This window comes from Vitis vinifera, chromosome 5 (assembly GCF_030704535.1).
Source record: "Vitis vinifera cultivar Pinot Noir 40024 chromosome 5, ASM3070453v1".
Lineage (NCBI taxonomy): Eukaryota > Viridiplantae > Streptophyta > Magnoliopsida > Vitales > Vitaceae > Vitis > Vitis vinifera.
Window position 1 is genome coordinate 5590253 of NC_081809.1, and position 25544 is coordinate 5615796.

The window sequence follows — 25544 nt, forward strand, 5'->3', positions numbered from 1 at the left end:
TAGGGAGAATTATGTTTTGGGGTAGATGGGCTCCCAAATTAACAAAAGGTCCATGTAACTCTTCAAATTGAGCCCAAGACCCAATGAAAATATGGAAATTAAGTTGAAGGATATCATCCTTTAATATTTCCAAAAATGTCCTTTATTGATTTTGAGAAAAAAAATTAATATTTTTGAAAAATACTTTTATGTAATTTAATATTTTTTAAAAATAAATTTATTTAATTTAATATTTAAAAAAATATTTAATTTAATATTTTTTTAAATACTTTAATTTAATTTAATATTTTTGAAAAAAATTATTTAATTTAATATTTTAGAAAACTACTTTTATTTAATTTAGTATTTTTGAAAAAAAAATTATTTAACTTAATTTTATAAAATATTTTATATGTGTTCTTAAAGGGTATATTTGTCCATTACTATTTCATATCCTTCAACTCAATTTGAAGAGTTATATGGACCTTTTGTTAATTTGGAGGCCCATCTACCCCCAAAATATAATTCTCCCATTTTATTTTAAATCATTTTTCAATTTTCATAGATATATTTTAAAGCAATTTTTTTAAAAAAAAAAAATGCTATATAAATTTGCCAAATTTTATTTTAAGAATAAAAAATTATAAAAAAAGAAAAACAAAAAAGGGAGCCAAGAAGCCAAATTGGGAAGCCGAGCGAAGGATGAGGTTAAACGTGTAAAGCGGTGTCGCTTTTTACCGCACAGAAAGGGGGTGGAGAGGGAGTTGGTGGGGCCCACATATCTGTTTACCAAAATAGAAGAGGTTCACGGACCATGCTGTACACCCTCCTCCTCCTCCTCCTCCTCCTCCTCCTCCTCCTGGTGTACCCATCATCATCATCCATTCATCACCATCATCAGCATCGTCATCAAGCCCCATCACATCTACATATAAACCCATTATTTATGGGCCCCACTTTAACTCCAGTTAGCTCCGATTCCTTCACCCGCCCCCACATCATCATCTCGACCCCACTTCATTATCGTATTTCCCACAATTGCCCTTCCAGCATTCATCTATTTACCACGTGATAACAAAATTCAAACACCCCCCCTCGCTTAAAAGTTCTGACCCAAAAGATTCTTATGGCCCCGCCCCAATTGATGCCCTTCCTCCACCCGGATCCGGACCCGCTCTTTCTGTTTTCTTTTTGAAAGTGGGAGTTTGAAGTAGAGGGATTGAGAAAGTATCCGGATGAACCGGGTTGTGTTCTCTCGTTTCCCGTAATAGTCGCCTCCAAATGTTAAAGCTTAGCAGTTCATCCGGACCCACATGACCCAATTGCATTGAGGATGTTTTTGCTACGCAAAGTTTGATATAATTCGCCGATACTACACCAATTCAATACGTTTTACGTAAGTTTTGATTGAGGACAAATATACACGAATTACCATGCAGGTGTTTTGGCCTTCCAAAAACCATAATTTTACATCATTTTTTAGAAAAAAAAATATTTTCATCAAATGGAATTTCCAACAAAACAACCGGATAAAGAAAATTATTTTTGTCTACAATAATCTTGATTTAATAGATTATAAATTAAAATTTATATGAGGTTTTTTTAGTGAATTCTCATACAATAATTTATAATTTTTTAAACATTTTTCAAATTTTTTTAAAAAATAAAATTGGATTCATATATGCAAACTTGAAAAAATTTTCAATTTATTTCTATAAAGATATTGTAAAAATTTTCAAAAATTCTTCAATTTTAAAATTGTTAAATAAGATAATCTAAAATAAAAAATAAATGAAAAACCCTCATACTTTTATAAAAAGTATAAAAAAAAAAAACGCATACATACTTAATCCCATATATTTTTAATAGGTTGACCTCATAAAATAAACAAATAAATAAATAAGCCTAAATATAATGGTAGATGGAGTGTGGTATTTACACTTAGAATAAACTACAAACTAATTCCTATTTTTATTTTTTTTAAATAAAATTAATATCAAAGAGAAATTGTAGTAATGAATTTTCCAAAAGTTCTTGAAAAAAAGTATCCCCTTTCAAATATATATATTGAGGACTTGTAAATCGCTTACTTGAAAATAATTCAAATATTTAGGGTTTATTTAAGAATATTTTTAAAATAGTTTGTAAAAAACAACCATTCAAAAAAGTAGTTTTATTATATTTTTTGAATTAAAAGTTGTTGGTACATGATCAACAATTTCTTTTTTTTTACTAACTTTTTTCAAACAAACAACAAACGTCCTATGATAAGGTGTGTCTGTATGGTTTTTTCGAATAAGCCCTTAACATCAAGTCGGTTTTTGAAATATAAGGACTAGTTTTTTAAGGAACTTTTATCATACCTTAATTTTGATATCTCATAGTTTTGATTGTTTTTTAAATATAAGAACTCTAGCTTTTTAAGGAACTTTTATCATACCTTAATTTTGATATCTTATAGTTTTAATTCTTTATTATTTTAAATGCTAATAATTAACTTTGTAATAAGATTTTCAATTTTAAAGTCAAACGTTTACACTCATATTTCTCTCTTGATGTAACGTTTCAAAACATTTATTACTTGTACAATGAATACGAGCATTGTACCAACAATCTTTTGTTTGTTTGAAGCATAAATGGGAAATGAGCTTTGGTCAAGATGAATGTGGGTCCCACACAAATCTATTTAGAAATTTGAGTCTTTTAATTTGCTTTTAATGCTTTTAAATATTTTTAAAAATTATTTTTATTTGTAATGCTTACTTTCAATCGTTATCCATATTTTTTGTATTTATTTTCTTAAAATAATCCTTATAAAATAGGTAAATAATTAAAATATGTTTTAAAACTTTTTTCCATCATAAAAATATTTTTTTTGAAGAATATAAATTTTTTTTAAAAGTAGTTTCAAATATGATCTTATAATTGTTTATTTTATTGAACAACAATAATAATAAAATTTATTTTTTATTTTGATTTTCGAATAGATATTCAATTTTTAGTATTTAAGTGTTAAAAAATATTTATTTTAAAATAGAATAGTCAAGGGTATTTATAAGTACTTCGATATAAAAGTTCAAAAAAAAATAAATAAATAAAAATAGAAGATAGGGAATATTTTCAAAAATATTTAAATGGGGGGCCCACCTTCCAACCCACGCTCAGTTAAATCATGAATAAGGTTTAAGATCCCAAGGTAGCCTTTTTCTGACCTTTTCCACTGCACGCGCCTGGAGCCCGCACCTGGAGCCAAAGCCAGGAGATCATAACGCGCACTGCTCTCTCACATGTTCAACAGCTATAATCTGTTTTATTCTCCAAAGCTGGAGGGCATCCCAGCCGTACGCGTGGAAGGATACAAAGGTGGACCTACGGAACAGTCAAATCGTACGTCTGAAACTTGATTCAGACTCTGATTACAATAATAAGAAAAGTACTGAAATCAATCAGATGGGGGTGAGTGAAACTGCCAACGCACATCCCCATGCAATCTATTTCAAAACCTAAATTGCCCTCTACGTTACATTTTTTTTTTTTTTAAGTGTTTTTTACTTTTACCGGTATGCTTTTATTATTTTTTTATGAGAATTAATTAGTGCTTGAGTATTAAAAATGCTAATTAATAAACTAAAATCTTAATTTAAAAATTTGTAGAAAAAATAAGAAAGAAAATAAAGAGAATAAATAAAATTAAAATGAATAAATTATTTTTTATCAATTGTTTAACTTATTTCATTGTTATATGCTAAGATTGAATTATTTAAGGAAACATCGATTTTTAATTAATTTTAATCATATTTTATAATAAATTAAACACTAAAAATAACTAGTTTTTAAAATAACTTTTTGATTAAAACATAATTTTTATTTTTAGTTTAAATATGATTAATTTTATTGATACTCTTGAGATTTAACGTAAATACATTAAACTACCAAATATTTTAAATTTATCGATTAACACCCTTATAAATTTATTCATCTATTAAATTAAAAATTTTAAAATGATTTAAATAAAAATATTTTATATAGAAGTATTTAATAATTCTCTAAACACTAAAGTTTATTCTTTAAGAAATAAAATTTATATATAAAATATATTTATAAAGATGTTAATTAATGAAATTTGAGATCCGTGGTGACTTAATGTATTTATACTAAACTCAAGAGGTCTCGATGAGATTAAATCTTTTAAATGATTTGAGAAATTTTTTATCAATTTTTCTAAATCAAGGAAAGTACTTGAGTATTTAAATGAAGTGATTGCAACATTACACTAAAATATTGATATAAAGCCCTAAATATTTATTTATTTTATTTCCTTCAATTATTAGAGGTAGAAAAAAAAGGGCAATCATGGATGGGATCAAACTATAATATTTAACAAAGCATTGATTAACCTAGGGTTTCTTATAATCTCCTTTGGCCCCTCTACTTTATACATATACCTAGCTACATTACCAACTATTTAATCACACTATGGTGACATTTCTAATCTAGAAGACACCAAAACTCCCACTTGGTTTTGCACAAACTCTCACCAAAGCACACCTAATCTTAGGTTTTATTTTAATCCTTGATTAACCAAAAACCGAGATTACATGAAATAATGCAACCTTAGTGCACAAATCGGTGCCTGATTTTAGAATAATCGTTCGATTTTATAAACTAATCAAATCTTCATCAATATCTATAATCTAGTATAATTATTAAATATATGATTGCATCGAATATAATGTATTCATGTAGCGTGTGAAAATTGTTTGATAAATAATAATTACCATATTAATTAAAGTTTGATGAGCTAATCTTACGTAGTTTGTTTTGATTTTGAGTGGATGGACTATCTCTGATTCCAAGATGGTTAAATTTTAAATTTAGATTACTTAGAATAAAGTAATAAATGATGCAAATTGTGATATACTTTCATGGTACTTTTATACATTAATATTGGAAGAGGACAACTTAAAAATGAGAGAGTTTCACTACACTACAAAATGCATTGCTTGCCATTTAATTTTTTAATTGATAAGAAATCTTGAAAGAAGATTATTCCATATTGTCGAATCAATAAGAAAACTTAAAATGAGAATATAAATAAATAAAAAGACTTGATCTCTTGGAGGTGGTTATGATCTTCAATAATTAATATGATAATTGATTTATTTATTCATTTTAACTTATTATTATTATTATTAAGGTGAAATAATATCGCTTTTAAGTTTAGGATTGGATCACCTAAATAATAACAGGTGAATGTCGTAAAAAAAACTTAATTTATCCTTATGAAATATTAATTAATTTTTAAATGAAATGATTTAAATCTGATCCAAGAATTAATACCAAAACCCTTTTCCTTGGGAAATGCCTTTGATTAATTGAAGAACGATACCAACAACACAAGGGTTCACTCATAGGAGTCTCGTGTTGGGGAAGGGAACGACCTCTAAACATTGATTGATTTTTATTATTATTCCATGTACTATTTTCATTCTTATAATTTCACCTAGTTAGAATAATATATTCAAATTCATGTGAGGTTCTTATTTTTAATTTTTAAATGTTGGGGTACGGATTTTGACAAAATCAAAACACCCATGAGAGTCTCATTACACTAAGCTAAAGCACTTCTACATAGCATGAGCTTAAGACCCCATTTTTCTAATGTTTCATTGCCCAATAGTCAATAGGGTCTCACTGACCACCCTGTTTTCTGCAACATTTTATTTTATTTTATGCAGATTTTAAACTAAATAAGTACAAACCCTCGTGGGTTTTACCACACCAAAACAAAGAGCTTTTGACATTACATTAATCTGCTCCTTGTAAAGCTTTATTAATCTGATTGACCCAATCAAAATAAATCAAAGTGGGTTAACTCTTAACCCACGTTAAGGCTAAAATGGAAGAAATAGTGTAATGTCCACATCATGTCACCTAAACCCTTAACCTTAGTTGAGGCAAGTGAGGTTACTCTAAGCTTTTTTTTCCAATGATGTAACCCTAGTTAGAGGAAGACATTCATAGGCCTGAAGAACTTCAAGCTTATGACAACATAAAATTAAGATAGTGAGGAATGAAGATGACCCTATCTTTGTTGTGTTATTGGGGGGTGGGGCACCCCTGTTAGGGTGTCCTTTTCAAATTACCCTTTGTATTATTGCATTGATGGTGGTTTGTGTCACTTCAGGAGGACTTGGAGTAATGGTGGTGGAGAGGAGTTGTTAATCAAAATACCCACATTAATGGTTTCTAATGATGCAAGGGTGTGCCCATACTTGGGTCCCACATTTGTTTCATCACTATTTTATATCCCTCTCTATTGCTGATGAGGATTTCTGCATGACACGATTCTTTGACAAAGGGCCCAGCTAAAGGGCTGATGAGACCTGGAATGGACAACACTCAAGATCGAATTCTAGTGCAATACGTTTGCCTTAAGTAGAAACTTCATTTACCTAAAATTAGGTGGTTTTGGAAAGATTTTACCTTCACTTTACATATCTATACGTTTTTTTTTCTTTTCCATTCTTATATGATACATCTTTTATCATCCACTTGTTAGAGTTGCATGGAGCCTATGAAAGGAATGTTTAAAGAATATTTTAGGTAATATGTATATTTCCTAATCCTTTAAGTATATAAGAAATTATTAAGATGATTAAGAGTCTGTTTAATTGTGTTATTTAAATATATATTTAAAAAATAAAAAATAAAAAGTTGTTTTTAAATTTTTTTAATATCGTCAAACCATTGTACTTAGAGAATAATTTTTTAAAATAAAGTGAAATAGATAATAATTTTTAGAGATCAAATAAAAGTTGTTTTAACCAATTTTTAAAAATAAAAGGAAAACATAAATTCGTTGAATTGTATTTTTGAAATTTGTTTTTAAAAACAAATATAAGAAAATGTAATCAAGCGAATCTTAAGTTTTTAAGAATGAAAAAATAAATAAGAGAAAATTATCCTAAAATGTGATATCATCTTATATATATTTTTATTATAATGGAAATCCACAATGATAAAATGGTCATAACTCTCACATTGAAAAATGAACTACCTTATATTTTGTGTATATCAATCTATTTTTCATTTCATACATGTTATTAATCTTGTAGAGAAAGACTTCTTCCTAATACTACTAATTCTCAATAGAAGAGGTTAAGGGAAGAAAAATGCCTATATGTTTCTAACATGACATATAAAAGTGCCTATATGTTTTGAACATAGATTATATGCCATGTCTATTTATTGAATAGATGCTACGATATTCTCAAGTCTTTGCATTACTACATGTTCTGAACATGGATAATATGCCATGCCTCTTTATTGAATAGATGCTACCATCTCAAGTCTTTGTATAGCATATCAACACTAGAAAAAGATAGCAAAGGCATGCTCACCTCCCTTTTTTTCATTTGATTCAAGCATGGATGGAACAATAGTTCCTTCACAATTTACTTTGCCTTGTCCACATGATCAACCCCCTTCACATGCCTAGAGACACGTACATATATACTTTCACTCAAATGGAATAAGTGAAAAAAAAAAAAGTGGGTGTAGCATAGCTTCTTCCAATTGTTGGAAATTCCACATGGCAACAACCAAGTGGCCGGGACCATTCAAATGTCCCCTTCCAAAGGTCTTCCAGTCCTTTTCAATTCATGGGCATGTCTAATTTTGATTGGGTCATGAAAATTGTTGTCACAAACTGGTTGAATACAAGGTATGTCTTTTGCTCAATCAAGCATTCGGCCACTAATGGCCTCCATTGAGGCTTAATTTTACTACCAAGTGTGGACAATGGAGTACATTTTGGTGGCCACATTAGGGACCATTTGGTGGAAAAAACAATGTGTACTTCAAACCAAGGAAAGATGGAGGGCCATGATTCGTCTTCCTCCCACTGGTTTTTGCCTAGAATAAACATCTCTTAAAAAAGAACAATGGCTTAGATTTGTGCTTTCAAATATTCCAATCCGGTTTTGATTATGTCTCTTGACCATATTAAAGAAAAGGCAAACAATTCTAGAGAAAAAGGCAAGGAGAGAAGGGAGAATATGCCCATAGTTTTGAAAAGGGTGAGAAAAGAAGAGGGTAAAAAAGAAAGAGAAGAAAAGGAAATTACATGGGAAACAAGAACACTTTGATGACAAAACCTTTGAAAAAGTCACAAACATGCATGGGACTAAACCCCTCCCCATGGCCATGATATGTGGGGTGGCCAACACAACCCCATTTGAGAATAGGTTAAGAGAAAGTTAATCATGAAGAGTGAGAGCGAAGATTGAAGAAACACCAAAGAAAGAGAGATGTCTATGGCATTAAAAGAGGAGAAAGCCAATATAGATTTGTCATTGTCTATGTGGGCTTTTAATCAAAACCACTATTGGTCAAGTACATTTATTGGGTGGCTTGGCTGTTGGCAACGACAATCTTTCATTTCTTGGCTTTTTCATCACATTAATTCTTCTTTAATTAGATTATTGGTTTTATCAATTGTCCACCCCAGTCGTTAGCCATGTACATGGGTTTGAAAGGTTGGTGGTTACTGACTTTCATGGACATCTTGTCTGAGGTGATCGAATCTTTAATATAGGGATTATGTTTTTATGGGTGGCATGCTTTGTACTGATAACTGTGGCACACACTGTGTGTCCCTATGGACAAATATCATACCATGCTTCACTTAGAATATGTCTATGGTATAATCATATATGCAGTTGAACTACTAATGAACTGACTATTTGCAAGATTCGATTCTTTTAATCAGCATGTTGTTTTAATCTTTTAAATTTTTTTTGTAGTAAAATAAAAACTAGTTGTTTGTAAAAGACCCTTAACTTTGTCTATCCTGTTGGCCGGAATATCTTTGCATTATTATAATTAATATTTTTAAGTTTCTTCTTAAAGTTGGTAATAGACGAATAAATAGAAGATCTTGAAAGTTCACACGGTATAAACATACCTAATTCAAACCTTTTTTTTATTATATTAAAATACGAAAGGAATCCAATGACCATGATGTCCCCGTATCCATTAAGAAAAGAAGTATATGTAAGAAATTTCTTGTAATTATGTAGACAAATCTTGAAATAATGAAATAAGAGCTTGTCTGAGTTAGAATGAAAAATATTTATAAGAGGAAAGACGAGTCATTACAAAAAGATATTAAAATTGACCCTTAAATCCGATATAAAATTCTATTTGAGAAACGAGGATGTTATGTCACATGAGATGATATAACTAAATAACATCATATGTCTAAACAAATGAGTATCGAAAAGTTACTAACATTGATCAAGAAAAGAAATAACTCTATATAAGACTCAATTTGAGAAATGAGGATGTCTTGTTACACGGATGTTATAATAAAACTATATCACATGTCATAAATAAGTATCATGGCCTAAACTCATGTGAGATGGAAACTTGTGTGGAATAATTTTTCAACTCAATCATCTTGACAACTATATGGGATGATGAGCTCAGCCTAAGTTTTTGGGGACATAGGGTAGTGTTATAGGCTATTGCCCATTTTTCTGCATTATAGTAGTTGAATGATTTCCACTCTGTTGGGGCCAGATGTCACTTTTAAAAGTACTTTGAGCTTACTGTAACCTGATTTGAGTTTAGGAGAGACTGATAAAACCGAAGAAAATGAAGAGATGACTCCATTTATTTAAGTTGATTCATAAGTTTGAAAAGCAGAGAATGTAGGCCCCGCATGTTTTGACAATTTTGCCAAGGGGATACGTCATCACGTCTTTTCTTATCTTAACTCCCATGGTGGAACAATACCCACAACTTTGCCTACTCTAGGGATAAAAATCTAGCCCTCTACACCCCTAACTCAGACGTTGGGCTAGGGCTGTTTCAGGCCCAGATCATTGATCACACAGCCTTTGTCAGTGGCCCTTTGTAATACTGAACATCTGCCTGTAATTTCAATAGTTCTATCCAATGTGGGCTCAGATTGGGCTAAAAGAATCTGGACCTTGACTCCACCAGGCCCACTTGGACTAATGTTGTTCGAGAAAATAAGAACAGGAAAAGAAAATGTAACACGCCACAGGCACAAGCAAAACTGAATAGAAGACTGAAAAAAATATTCTGTCTACCCCATTCATATTCTTTAAGCAGAAGAATGAGGATTTTTGTAAAGGCCACATCAATCAGGAATTGGGTCGGTGGACAGGAAGCCATAGATGAACATGTCTCTAACCTCACCTTTATTAAACCCATACTTCCTCACCAACCCTTCCTTCAGGAACCCGACCTTCTCTAGCACCCTTTGGGACCCCTTATTTTCTACTTCTACCAAGGCTTGCACCCTCACCAAATCTGGGAATTCCTTGAACACAATAGAGAGAGCCATCTTCAATGCCACTGTGACGATCCCTTGTCCCCAGTACTCCCAGCCCAGCGCATACCCTATATGTGCTCTGCATCTGTCGTCGCCTGATTCAGGCTTCACAGAAATGTATCCGATGGACTGGTCGTCCAAACATATGGATCGACGCCAGGGGTGGGGTATAGCCACCTCCTTCAGATACTTGAAGGCCTCTTCCCTAGAGGTGATGGTGTTCCATCTTAGATAGCGCGTTACTCTATCATCACCAGCCCATGACATGAAGTCCTCCACATCGGAAAGCTTGAATGGTCGGAGAGAGATTCTGGAGGACTCCATTAAATCCCACGATAATTTCAAGATTGGTTCCGAGGTAACCCAGTTACCCAGGCATGTATATAAGATGGAGTAATTGGATGGGGACCATATATGGCCGGCCCATACCCTAAAACCAAAAAAAGTATTTTTATGGAATGGTCAATATCCTGTCCTGATCTATCTCTATCGGCCGCGAATCTTCATCACCATTAGTACCATTCCACCGGATAGATCATTATGTACATGTATCATGTCCTCCAGGCGGACCAGGCGTTAGGCATTTTGGTGTGGATGACCAATTTTCCAAGTTGCAAGCAGCCATTCTTGACAAGATACGAGTGTCAATAGAAGGATTGCATGCACAAGTTGGTGTTTAAGGGTTGCATCTTTTCTTGCAATGCAAACACAAATTAAGATAGGGATCCGTGCTTATGTTTGGTTTCCGAGAAAAGTATTAAGAAAAGAAATGAAAATACTAAAAAAAAAAAAAAATTCGACTATTATATGAAAAAAGAAAATCAAATATAATTAAAATTAATTAATCTTTATATTGATGAGTTAAAATAAATTAAATAGTTTAATAAAAATAATTTATTAATTTTAAATTTATTTTTTTTATTTTCCTTAATTTTTTTTTATCTTATTATATTTTTCATTTCCATTTTATTTTCTTTATATTTTCCCTACAAATTTTCAAACATCAAATGCATAGAAAAAAAAAAAGAAAAAATTAAGTAAAAATAAAATATTATTTTTATGTTATTATACCTATTTTAATTTTTTTATATAAAGATTAAATAATTTTAAAATTTATAAATTTTAAGTTAATTTTAATTATATTTGATTTTTTTAATATTTTTTATAATATAATCAAATATAAGAAAATCGTTTTCGTTAATATTTTTTACTTTCATTTGGTGTTTTAAAAAAACTAAGAGTGCGTTTAACAGTAATTTTAAGAAATGTTTTTAATTTTTTTAAAGTTTAATTTTTTTTTTATTTTTCAAGTATTATAAATGTTAAAAATACTTTTTAAATTCACTATCACATTTTAAATATAGTCTTAAATATCTATTTAAATATGTCTAATTGAAATGATAAAATTGATTTAATTTTTAAAATATTTTTAATAATTTTGATTTCGTAAATGTAATACATTGGTTCAATAGAAACACGACCTAATTATGAAACATGTAACACGCCATGAGCTCCCCACATGAGTGTGGCTTGTGGGCCAAGCATCTCATCTCTGAAATCGTCCACTAAGGCGGCTATGATCTTCGGTTGCCCTGCTTGTAAATCAACATTCTTGCTGACCACTCAACCTCACGCATGGTTCTTTAGAATTGACCTTATTTCTTATCCAATTTCAAGGCAACTTCTCTACCTCTCCTGGAAAACTTTTCCTATATAAAAGCCATAGATTCAACAGCTTGAGACCACACCTCATCTCTTTTTTGCCTTTCATCAAAGCTTGACTACTTCAATCGACTTTAGCAAAGGCTTACACATGGAGGCGGATGGAAAACAAGGCCAGGAGGGATCCCCAGAGCTTTCCCTCCGGCCGCTGGATCTTTCTGACATAGATGATTTCATGGTCTGGGCCACAGATGACAAGGTGAGTCGTTTCTGCACTTGGGACACTTACACTTCCAAGGAAGCTGGCATCGACTATATCAAAAACATCGTCATTCCTCACCCATGGTTCAAAGCAATTTGCCTTGACAATAAGGCGATCGGGGCTATTTCAGTGTCCGCAAACAATGGCAACGATCGATGTAGAGGTGAACTTGGGTATGTGCTAGCTTCCAAGTACTGGGGAAAGGGGATTGTGACCAGGGCCGTGAAAATGGTGGCTTCTACTATATTTAATGAGTGGCCACATTTGGAGAGACTGGAGGCGCTGGTGGATGTGGAGAATGGTGGGTCGCAGAGGGTGCTAGAGAAGGTTGGGTTCCAGAGAGAAGGTGTTCTTAGGAAGTTCGTTATTCTGAAGGGCAGATGTAGAGATATGGTGATTTATAGTCTCCTGTCTACTGATCCCCAACCTTGATTCTGTGTATTTCATGATTTATGTTTGTGCGAATTCTACATGGACAATGTGGTTGATTGATGCATGCTTTTTAGGATATTTCCATCTGATTGATGCTTGTTACTGAATTTTAGTAATTTACCTGCCAAAAAGTGGTTGAATGTTGATGTGAGATAAGGATGTACAAAAGAATGAAAATGGAAAAGTTCCATGAGACTAGTTCAGGGTTCACATGAGGTGAAGCCATTTTTTGATAAATGGCTTGTTTGGGTGTTGAAATTTAGGGTTTTTGATTGATTTTTGGACCTGGAGGATCATAGAAAATTGACTGATCTTCAACACAAGCTATTAATTAGAGTATTGATCATGGGATCATTGGGCAATAGCCCCCAAACTACACATTATTTCCATCCATAACTAATAACATGCCCATTTTCAGATCTTAGAACCCAAAGAAAAAACTAGTTTTATTTTAACAGAAAGGAAGAAAGATGCTGTTCTAATGTAAAATTGGATCAGTGGATAAAAGGCTATACATAGCAAAATCAATAGTTTCTTCATTGATACAGAGATATTTTCTGAGGACACCTTCCTTGAGGAACCCAGCCTTTTCCAATACCCTCTGTGAGGCCTTATTATTCACATCAACAATACCTTCAGTTCTCTCCAGATCTGGGAACTCTTCAAACGCACTTGAAACAGCCCTTTTCACGGCCAGTGTGGTTATGCCTCAGCCCCAGTACATTGATCCAAGAGCATAGCTGATCGTTCCCCGGCATTTCCCCATGGAAGAACCTGGCATAATGGAAATGAATCCAATTGGGCGGCCACCCAAGCATATGGCTCGGTACCATGGGTGGGGTATGGCATCCTCCTTCAGATAGTTCGATGCATCGTCCTTAGAGGAGTGGTGCCTCAGTCTGCAACTTCTGGTCACCTTATTGTCACAGGCCCATTCCATGAGTCACATCTACATCTGCAAGCTGATATGGACGCAGAGTGATTTCCATCAACCGATCAAATGTCGTTGATGATTGGGCTAGGTTGGAGGTCTATCCAGATGTGGTGTGAAGAGGAAAGGGATAATGTGGTGGGAAGAGAAAAGGGATTTACATATATATATGTATGATTAGTACGAAAATACATATATTTTGATACATAAGGGGCATAAGAAGATCTTTCAATACGTCAATTTGAAAAATAGAGCATGAAAACTAAAATTATCTTTACTTTAAATGGCTTGAGAAGTGGAGAAATTTAAAGACAAAGTAAGGAATATCTATAGAAATAAAAAACTTTTTTTTTTTTTTTTTTTTTACTGATGACATAAAATTACCTAATGAATTTTCTCTTTTATGTGAGATAAAATGTGTCATTACTAAATGTATCATCACCTCGTTTATGCACTAGCCAAGATCGATGATAATGCATTTGCACGTCTTATACAAAAATACACATGAAAAGACATGAGAAAAAAAGAAAGTCAAAATTAGCACTAAGAACTATAAAAATGCAAGATATACATATTGGATATATGTAGTTTTAGTTTCAATAAGGTCATCTACTAGTGGTTCATTTACACCTAGAAATATTTTATCTCGACACATATCAAAAGCTTCAAACTAAGAAAGCAAATCCATTTTGAGTGCTAAGGATTGGGTGAGAATTTCTAATTTTCCAAAGCTTTCTTCAAGATTGCATTTTAGTCTAATATTTAATATGGAAAATTTATTTGTCTACCATGGTCATCAAGATAAGTAAGGGTAGAATTAGATCTTTAATTGCCATGCCACCTAATCCTATCCCCAAGTCCTAAGATTGAGTATCTTTTTAATGATCAACTTGTGTCTACTTTACGTAAGGTGATATAAAAAACTTATGGTAAAATGGCAAGGCAAATCACATCATGAAAAATGCATAGATTACAATAATGGATTTTCATAAGCTTAACCTAATTTCTATTTATTATATCAAGGATCTAACTTGTTAAAGTCGTGTTCTCTAAGTTAGAGAGAATTGATGGGATAAAGCCTTTTAAAGTATATTTAAGAAAGGAAATAAATAAATAAACTTTAAGTAAGATTAATGTTAGTTGAAATTAAAATAGGATCAATATTTGTTAGAATATTTAAAATAGTAGTAGCTAATTATTAAAGTCATGATAGGTAATTAGAATTTTAGTAGAATTTGGGTTTCTTAAAGAAGCTTATAAATAAGGTTAATTGATGTAAAATCAAGATATTGCAAGTGTTACAATTCTCAATGATCCGACTCCATTTTTTTTTCTTCTAGATAACATTCCTAGAGGACCTTAGTGAGATTCTAAAGCTTAGTTTGAGAAGTGTTTTAAAAAAACAAATTGTGAAAAACAATTTTTGAGAATAATTTTTTAAAACCGCTTTTGAAAAATATTCTTTGATATTTTGTAAAATAAAAGTTTGTTTAAGAACCTGAGTTTTCTATGTTTTTAAATATGTCTAAATAATAACTTTTGTGTGTAATGCTTTATTTTTAATCATTCTCCAAATTTGTATAATTGTTTTTCAAAATAACATTAGAAAATAAGTAAAAGAAAAAAAAAATAACTAAAAGATATTATCTAAAAACACTATATTTTTTGTTTTTAAGAATATAAAATTATTTTTTATTTTTAAGCACAAAAATCATTTAAAAAAAAGTGTATTTTTATTTTTTATTTTCAAATGTATTTTTTTAAGGATAAAAAATTCTTTTTAAAAATAATTCCCAAACAGACTAAGATTTCTATCTTTTATTTCCTTTTATCTTATTTCTTCATATTTTTATTTTATCATCACTATCATAAACTTTATCCCTTATTCCTCTCATTAAACCCTAAGACTCTGTTTGGTTGGCATTTGACAAGATATGATACGATAAAACATGTATATCTTAAGATATTATATCACATTAAATAAGAAGTATATATTATAGGATATTATTTTCAATGGAATATGATATCCTTGAATATACATATTTTATGAAAATGATATTTTAAGGTCGTATATCTAATTAAATATGTTATATTATATTATATTTATGTTTAATTTATTAAATGAATAAAAACTAATATGATGTAATTTTCATTTTAAACATTAAAAATAATTTATATTTCATATTATTATTTTCATTTCACAAATTAAATATACACATAATATAACATAGTATATCCCATTGGATATGTTATCTTAAAATATCATATTCATAAGATATGTGTATTAAAAAAAATATCATATCCCATTGAAAATAATATTTTAAGATATACATATTCTATCCTATCTTATCAACTAAATGTAATCTAAGGTTATATTTAATTGACTAGATATAATGTTGAGATAAGATGATGAGATACAATTTAAACTCTAGGGTCATGTTTGGTTGAATGGATATAATATGAGATATGATAAAAGAAGTATATTATATTTTATCTTATGTTTAATCAAATATGAGATATGATAAGTAGAATGATATATTAACCCATTTTTTTTATATCACTTCTACATAGAATATGTTGATCTTATACTAAGATATAGGATATACATATCTCATATATCATAACTTTAGTTTTTCTAGTCAAATTTTTATTTTTTTTATAAACTCATTTAGCAAAATAATTTTTTATTATAAATTAAATTTATGATTAAAAAAGAATACTAATATATATGTATATGTATATGTATATGTATATGTATATATTAAATAACATAATATAAAAAAAAATTTACTTGTAAAATTTAAATATTTTAATAATGAATATTGTTAAGAGATAAGAGAAATTCCAATTCTTAAATAGAAAATATTGAAATGTAATATAAATTTTATTTTAAAATTGAAAAACAATATATATTTTATGTTAATTTTTATTTATTTCACAAATTAAATATAAGTATAATATAACCTAATATATTCCATTGAATATATTACCTTAGGATATTATATGATATACATATCTTAGGATATGTATTTCATTTTTTATCCAATAAGATATAATATTTTATGATATACATCTTATTAACAAAATATGGTCTAATATTATGTTTGGTTGACTACACTTATTTTATCCTATGTTCAATTAAATATGAAATAGAATAAGTGGTGAAATTAATTATCTATTCTCTTATTTATATCACTTGATATTTTAATATTAAGCTAACATATAGGATATACATAAATTTATTTATTTATATTACTTTTTAACTTTTTTATATTACTTATTTTTTAAAATAATTTTTATTATAAAATTAAATAGAAAATATTGTAATATAATAAAAATTTTATTTTAAACATCTTATATTTAGTTATTTTGAAAATCTCAAAATTTAGAAGAGAAATTATCGAATTTTAAAAAAAAAATTTAAGGATTTTTTGCTATAAAAAATTATAAAATTTATTCCTTTATATTTTATTTATTTATTTTTATAAAATCTAAAACTTTATTTCAATGTCCTTAATGTTTTAGTTGTTTAATTTTAAATATTTTTATAATTAATATTAAAAATTACTTAAACATTACAATTTATAGTGTGACTATCGTATATTATTTGAGTTAATCTCGCTAATATCATTTAACGTTTAGTATAAATATATTAAGCCAACATCAATTTTCAAATTTCATCTATTAACACTCCTACAAATATATTTGATATATCAAATTTCCTTTTTAGAAAATTGTTAAATATACATTCTTAAAATCTTTTTACCTAAAATTTATTTAAAAACTAAATTTTATAAATATAATAAATTTATAAGAATACTAATTGATGAAATTTAAATCAATAATAAATAAATGTATTTACATCAAACCTCTTTAGGTTATGCCATTGGCTATCCTAATTGAGAAAACTACTTCTAACTTTCAAAATTTATAAGAGTATGTGATTGATCTCATCTTTAGAATGAAAGATACTATGCCTTTTGAGTGGTTGAAAAATAGATTTGTTGAATTCCTCCGATTAATGAAAATTTCAAATTAAATTTTAACGATTCAAGGGTACAGAATAGTAAGTGCATCATGATGGGTTATTAGAGATTTTAACGGTATAATAAAAATAGTTGCAAGTAGGCATATGAACAATGCGTCAATAATTATTACATAATTTATGACTTTTAAAAATGGTGTATTAGTTGCTAAGTTTTTAAATCTAAAGACGGAAGGTGATTTAATAAAAGTAGTGACAAATAGTTATAACAAGAAAAGTAATATTTCTAACTCTATTATATTGTTAATAGAAGATGTTTGGAAGATAATGCAAGACCTTAATGTTTTTATTTGTGGTTATATTTATAAAGAAGTAAATAAAACAACGGATTGTTTAGTTAAAAAAAAATATCTGTAATTTAGAGTGGTCAGATTTTTTTTATAGATGTTATAAAGTTTGGCTTTGAAGATTGATTTTTGATTGATTTTCACAGGAGACATTAATGACTTGTTTGGGTGTTGAAATTTAGGGTTTTTGATTGATTTTTGGACATTGAGGATCATAGAAAATTGACTGATCTTCAACAAAAGCTATTAATTAGAGTATTGATCATAGGATCATAGACAAGTGATATCAAACCTTTGAATAGCCCCAAAACTACACATTATTTCCATCAGTAACTAATAACAGGCCCATTTTCAGATCTTAGAACCCAAACAAAATACTAGTCTTATTTCAACAGCAAAGAAGAAAGATGCTGTTCTAATGCAAAATTGGGTCAGTTGATAAAAGGATATACATAGCAACATCAATAGTTTCCCCTTTGACAATGAGATATTTCCTAAGAACACCTTCCTTGAGGAACCCAGCCTTCTCCAATACCCTATGTGAGGCCTTATTATTCACATCAACCATACCTTCAATTCTTTCCAGATCCGGGAACTCCTGAAACGCACTTGAAACAGCCATTTTCACGGCCAGTGTGGTTATGCATGGCACTTTCCCACCCAACTGCTCCATCAGGTAATTAAAAAATTAAGTGTCATTTTTCTATGTATCATGACCATCAAAATATTTGGATGCGGGGCTCAGAGGGTATTGCAGAAGACGTTCTTATTTAATCATCTATTTTTTATTTTGTAAATGTAATACATTGGTTCAATAGAAACACGACCTAATTATGAAACATGTAACACGCCATGAGCTCCCCACATGAGTGTGGCTTGTGGGCCAAGCATCTCATCTCTGAAATCGTCCACTAAGGCGGCTATGATCTTCGGTTGCCCTGCTTGTAAATCAACGTTCTTGCTGACCACTCAACCTCACGCATGGTTCTTTAGAATGGACCTTCTTTCTTATCCAATTTCAAGGCAACTTCTCTTCCTCTCCTGGAAAACTTTTCCTATATAAATGCCATAGATTCAACAGCTTGAGACCACACCTCATCTCTTCTTTGCCTTTCATCAAAGCTTGACTACTTCAATCGACTTTAGCGAAGGCTTACACATGGAAGCGGATGGAAAACAAGGCCAGGAGGGATCCCCAGAGCTTTCCCTTCGGCCGCTGGATCTTTCTGACATAGATGATTTCATGGTCTGGGCCACAGATGACAAGGTGAGTCGTTTCTGCACTTGGGACACTTACACTTCCAAGGAAGCTGGCATCGACTACATCAAAAACATCGTCATTCCTCACCCATGGTTCAAAGCAATTTGCCTTGACAATAAGGCGATCGGGGCTATTTCAGTGTCCGCAAACAATGGCAACGATCGATGTAGAGGTGAACTTGGGTATGCGCTAGCTTCCAAGTACTGGGGAAAGGGGATTGTGACCAGGGCCGTGAAAATGGTGGCTTCTACTATATTTAATGAGTGGCCACATTTGGAGAGACTGGAGGCGCTGGTGGATGTGGAGAATGGTGGGTCGCAGAGGGTGCTAGAGAAGGTTGGGTTCCAGAGAGAAGGTGTTCTTAGGAAGTTCGTTATTCTGAAGGGCAGATGTAGAGATCTGGTGATTTATAGTCTCCTGTCTACTGATCCCCAACCTTGATTCTGTGTATTTCATGATTTATGTTTGTGCGAATTCTACATGGACAATGTGGTTGATTGATGCTTTTTATGCTTGTTACTGAATTTTAGTAATTTACCTGCCAAAAATTGGTTGACTGTTGATGTGAGAAAATGGAAAAGTTCCATTTGACTAGCTCCGGGTTCACATGAGGTGAAGCCATTTTTTGATAAATGGCTTGTTTGGGTGTTGAAATTTAGGGTTTTTGATTGATTTTTGGACCTGGAGGATCATAGAAAATTGACTGATCTTCAACACAAGCTATTAATTAGAGTATTGATCATGGGATCATTGGGCAACAACTGATATCAAGACTTTGAATAGCCCCCAAACTACACATTATTTCCATCCATAACTAATAACATGCCCATTTTCAGATCTTAGAACCCAAAGAAAAAACTAGTCTTATTTCAACAGAAAGGAAGAAAGATGCTGATCGTTCCCCGGCATTTCCCCATGGAAGAACCTGACATAATGGAAATGAATCCAATTGGGCGGCCACCCAAGCATATGGCTCGGTACCAATGGGTGGGGTATGGCATCCTCCTTCAGATAGTACAATGTATCGTCCTTAGAGGAGTGGTGCCTCAGTCTGCAACTTCTGGTCACCTTATTGTCACAGGCCCATTCCATGAAGACATCTACATCTGCAAGCTGATATGGACGCAGAGTGAATTCCATCGACCGATCAAATGTCGTTGATGATTGGGCTAGGTTGGAGGTCTATCCAGATGTGGTGTGAAGAGGTAAGGGATAATGTGGTGGGAAGAGAAAAGGGATTTACATATATATATATATATATGATTACTATGAAAATACATATATTTTGATACATAAGGGGCATAAAAAGATCTTTCGATACGTCAATTTGAAAAATAGAGCATGAAAACTAAAATTATCTTTAAATACAAACTTTTTTTTTAAACTAAAATTATTTTTAAATACAAACTTTTTTTTTTTTTTAAATTTGATGACATAAAATTACCTAATGAATTTTCTCTTTTATGTGAGATACAATGTGTCATTACTAAATGTACCATCACCTCGTTTTTGCACTTGCCAAGATCGATGGTAATGCATTTGCATGTCTTATACCAAAATACACATGAAAAGACATGAGGAAAAAAGAAAATCAAAATTAGCACTAAGAACTATAAAAATGCAACATATACATATTGGATATATGTAGTTTTAGTTTCAATAAGGTCATCTACTATTGGTTCATTTACACCTAGAAATATTTTATCTCGACACATATCAAAAGCTTCAAACTAAGAAAGCAAATCCATTTTGACTGCTAAGGATTGGGTGAGAATATTTTCCAAAGTTTTCTTCAAGATTGCATTTTAGTCTAATATTTAATATGGAAAATTTATTTGTCTACCATGGTCATCAAGATAAGTAAGGGTAGAATTAGATCTTTAATTGCCATGCCACCTAATCCTATCCCCAGGTCGTAAGACTGAGTATCTTTTTTATAATCAACTTGTGTCTACTTTACGTAAGGTGATATAAAAAACTTATGGTAAAATGACAAGGCAAATCACATCATGAAAAATGCATAGATTACAAGAATGAATTTTCATAAGCTTAACCTAATTTCTATTTATTATATCAAGGATCTAACTTGTTAAAGTTGTGTTCTCTAAGTTAGAGAGAATTGATGGGATAACACCTTTTAAAGTATATTTAAGAAAGGAAATAAATAAATAAACTTTAAGTAAGATTAACGTTAGTTGAAATTAAAATAGGATTAGTATTTGCTGGAGTATTTAGAATAGTAGTAGCTAATTATTAAAGTCATGATAGGTAATTAGAATTTTAGTAGAATTTGGATTTTTTAAAGAAGCTTATAAATAAGGTTAATTGATGTAAAATCAAGATATTGCAAGTGTTACAATTCTCAATGATCCTGACTCTATTTTTTTTTCTTCTTCTAGATAACATTCCTAGAGGATCTTAGTGAGATTCTAAAGCTTAGTTTGAGAAGTGTTTTAAAAAACAAATTGTGAAAAACAATTTTTGAGAATAATTTTTTTAAAACCGCTTTTGAAAACTATTCTTTGATATTTTGTAAAATAAAAGTCTGTTTAAGTACCTAAGTTTTCTATGTTTTTAAATATGTCTAAATAATAACTTTTGTGTGTAATGCTTTATTTTAATCATTCTCTAAATTTGTATAATTGTTTTTCAAAATAACCCTTAGAAAAAAAATAACTAAAAGATATTATCTAAAAACACTATATTTTTTTATTTTTAAGAATATAAAATTATTTTTTATTTTGAAGCACAAAAAATCATTTTTAAAAAAAATAGATTTTTTATATTTTTATTTTCAAATGTATTTTTTAAGAGAAATTATTGAATTTTAAAAAAAAATTTAAGGATTTTTTGCTATAAAAATGATAAAATTTCTAATAATTTTTCTTATTATTATTTTTAATTCTTTTTGTTAGCCCAAGGGTTCTCCTAATCGGGTTTTGATGATAACAAACCATGATTAAGTAACTAATTGGTTTAATGCTTAAGAATCTCAGGTATAAACTCGAAAATTCATCAAAGGACCAAATGGATACAAGATCGAGATGCTTGGAAGACTTGAGATCATAGGAAACTAATGTAAGATGAATGTATGAGTGCACTTAGGATTTTCAGACATTTTCATGCATCTTAGAAAACTCGGTTTATTCTTTAAAACGTCGACTTCATTAAAACCTGAGTTTTTAACTAATTTACCTTAGGCAAAATGTTTCAAAATTGGTTTAATAATTTACCTAAAGACCTTGCCTAAGTGTTAGAAAAGAAAGGAATCAAAAAATAGGTTTCTCGGGGCCAAAAAGGCTCAACCGATCGAGGCTATGGCCAACCGGTCAACCAGTTGAGGAACCGGTCGACCGGTTTAGGTTGTCCGGTCGATGACCGGTCGAGGAAGGTTAAAAACCTTCTCTCTCTCCCAGCAGCCTTCTCTTCTCGGTCGAGGTTCGGGCGAGGTAACGGTAACCTGTCATGCATTAAATGCTCCAACGGTTAGTGAACCGATCGACCCCTAGCTCAACCAGGCGAGGTTGCCTTTTGCTGATTTTGACTCCCGAGCTTAGAAACCTATAAATTGAGAGCTCCACTTCATTTATTGATAAGAGAACACTTGCATTCAAAGCCCACCTACCTGTTCTTGATCAAAAAGCTCTCATTTCTCTAAGTGCATTAAATCACCACTTGCATATCCTCTAGTGCACTCTTGTTGTCATCCTAGCTTTGCCTTGTATTTAAGCCATCTTTAAGCTAGGTTGAGTGAGTATATTTTGTAACAATCTGAGTGTTAAAGCCTTCAAGAGGGTTGAATCTTGAAGAAGTTGTGTAAGAGCCCATTGGAGCCGGAATCTAAGTGTAAGAAGATTGGAAGCTTGGTTGAAGCTTCAAGTTAGTGGAACTCTCACTCGGTTAGGAGGTTGAGGAGAGTGGACGTAGGCAAGGAAGTGCCGAACCACTATAAACCCAAGTTTGAATTCTCTCAACTCTATCTCTTTACTTTGCTTATATTTTGCTTAATTTTGTTGTGATTGAAAAGATTTTAAAAACCCAATTCACCCCCCCCCCCCCCTCCTTTTGGGTGTTTTTCTTAACTAAACATAGCCTTTGTTTTCTCAATTGGTATCAGAGCTAGACCTCTTCTTTTAAGACTTAATCGTCAAAGAGGAAATAACTATTCCATCAAGCTCATCCCAAGCTGAAATTTTTTCAAAACATAGAGCTCCATTCTTTACGGGAACCGACTATCCCTATTGGAAAACTAGAATGACTTGGTATTTGCAATCTACTGATTTAGATGTATGGGATGTCATTGAAGATGACCCAACCTTTCCCACTAAACTATGGATGGTGTTTTGGTTCCAAAACCCAAACAAGAATGGAATGAGCTTGATAGAAGAAACTTTCAATTAAATGTCAAAGTCGTTTTTACTTTGCAATGTGCTATGGATAGAAATGAATATAATAGAATATGTCAATGCAAATCGGCCAAAGAAATTTGGAGGTTGATTGAAATAACTCATGAAGGAACTAATCAAGTGAAAGAGTCAAAAATCAATTTACTTGTTCATAATTATGAATTGTTTTCAATGAAAGAAACTGAGACTATTGTTGAGATGATTACTAGGTTCACCGACATTGTCAATGGTTTTGAAGCTTTGGGAAAAACCTACAAGGAATCCGAGAAGGTGATGAAGATATTGAGGTCTCTCTCATCTAAGTGGCATACCAAGGTCACCGCAATTCAAGAAGCAAAAGACTTGACTAAGCTACCTATGGAAGAGCTCATAGGGTCATTAATGACATATGAGATCAATTTGACAAAGAAGCTACAAGAGGGTGAAGACAAAAAGAAGAAGAGCATAGCCCTTAAAGCTACAACCAAGGAAGAAGAAGATGTTGAAGAAGAAAAGCCAAGTGATGAAGATGATGATCTAGCCCTCATCACAAGAAAGCTCAATAAATTCACGAGAGATGAAAGGTTTAGAGGAAGGAAATTCACCTCTAGAAGGGATTCCTCTAGAAGGGATTCTTCATCCCATGGTGACAAGGAGAAATGAGAAGAGAAAAGAGAATTGACATGCTTCAAGTGCAAAAAGCCGGGACACATCAAATATGATTGTCCTCTCTACAAGAGTGAAGCCAAGAGAAGAATAAAGAAGGCAATGATGGCCACTTGGAGTGAAAGTGAAGAATCCTCCGAAGAAGAAAATGAGAAAGAAGTGGCAAACATGTGCTTCATGGCAATAGATGATCTTGATGAGGTAAACTCTAACTTTAGTGATGAAGATATGCATGATGTTTTTGAATAATTATATGAGGATTTTGAAAAACTTAGTTTGAAAAATAATTCTCTTAAAAAGAAAATTCAAGATCTAGAAAAGGAACTTGAAGAAGTGAAAGAAAAGTTTTCAATTGATGAATTATCTAAAACTCATCTTGAAAATGAAAATGAGATTTTGAAAAAGAAAAATGAATGGTTAACCTCATCTCTTTCAATTTTCTCTTGTAGACAAAAATATTTTGAAATGATCTTAGCTAGCCAAAAATGTGTCTTTGAAAAATAAGGGTTAGGATTCAAATCGTCAAAAAATCAAAAGTATTTTAAAAACTACTTTGTAAAAGAATCCGCAAGTGCAAGTTCTTCCACCACTTGCAACTTTTGTGGAAGAGGAGGACATATTACTAGTACATGTCCCTTAAGAAATGGTACTCAGAAGATTTCTAATGCTAAAACTAAAAAGGTTTGAGTTGAAAAATCCAAGGTCACTAACCCTCAAGGACCCAAAAAGATATGGGTACCTAAATCAACTTGAATTTTATTTTGTAGAGATCAATGAAGGATAAGTGGTTCTTGGATAGTGGATGCTCAAGGCACATAACCGGGAATGAATCCAAGTTCGCTTTCCTTACAAAAAGAAAGGGAGGATACGTTACCTTTGGAGACAATTCAAAAGGAAGGATCATTGGTCAAAGCAACATTGGTAATGGCACATCCTTTCTTATTGAAAGTGTTTTATTAGTTGATGGTTTAAAACATAATCTTTTGAGCATAAGTCAACTTTGTGACAAAGGTTTTAAAGTGATTTTTGAAGCATCTCATTGCATCATCAAAGATATTCAAAATGATAAAACCATCTTCATGGGTCATAGATGTAATAATGTTTATGCAATAAATATTTCAAAATATGATGGCCATGATAGATGCTTTTCAAGCATGCATGATCAAAGTTGGTTGTAGCATAGGAGGTTGGGACATGTTAACATGGACCTCATTTCCCAACTCAACAAAGATGAACTTGTTAGAGGCCTTCCCAAAATAAATTTTCAA

The 25544-nt window shown here is 31.2% G+C and overlaps 4 protein-coding genes across 4 annotated transcripts; 2 read left to right on the forward strand and 2 right to left on the reverse strand.

Moving 5' to 3' along the window:
- Positions 1-10041: 10041 nt before the first annotated feature.
- Positions 10042-11047, reverse strand: LOC100261442 (uncharacterized). Its single transcript, XM_002278828.5, has one exon. The coding sequence runs from the start codon at positions 10667-10669 to the stop codon at positions 10151-10153; it is 519 nt and encodes a 172-aa protein (XP_002278864.1). The 5' UTR covers positions 10670-11047; the 3' UTR covers positions 10042-10150.
- A 786-nt stretch (positions 11048-11833) lies between these two features.
- Positions 11834-12764, forward strand: LOC100240811 (uncharacterized). Its single transcript, XM_002282800.5, has one exon. It carries the CDS (start codon positions 12159-12161, stop codon positions 12699-12701), a length of 543 nt encoding a protein of 180 aa, XP_002282836.1. The 5' UTR covers positions 11834-12158; the 3' UTR covers positions 12702-12764.
- Positions 12765-13179: 415 nt separating this feature from the next.
- On the reverse strand, positions 13180-13641 carry LOC109122588 (uncharacterized). The gene is made up of 2 exons (XM_019219821.1): positions 13476-13641; positions 13180-13409 (listed from the first exon to the last, which is right to left on the reverse strand). The coding sequence occupies exons 1-2, from the start codon at positions 13639-13641 to the stop codon at positions 13180-13182; spliced, it is 396 nt and encodes a 131-aa protein (XP_019075366.1).
- A 5179-nt stretch (positions 13642-18820) lies between these two features.
- On the forward strand, positions 18821-19798 carry LOC100233116 (uncharacterized N-acetyltransferase p20). The gene has a single exon (NM_001405807.1). It carries the CDS (start codon positions 19124-19126, stop codon positions 19664-19666), a length of 543 nt encoding a protein of 180 aa, NP_001392736.1. The 5' UTR covers positions 18821-19123; the 3' UTR covers positions 19667-19798.
- Positions 19799-25544: the final 5746 nt, after the last annotated feature.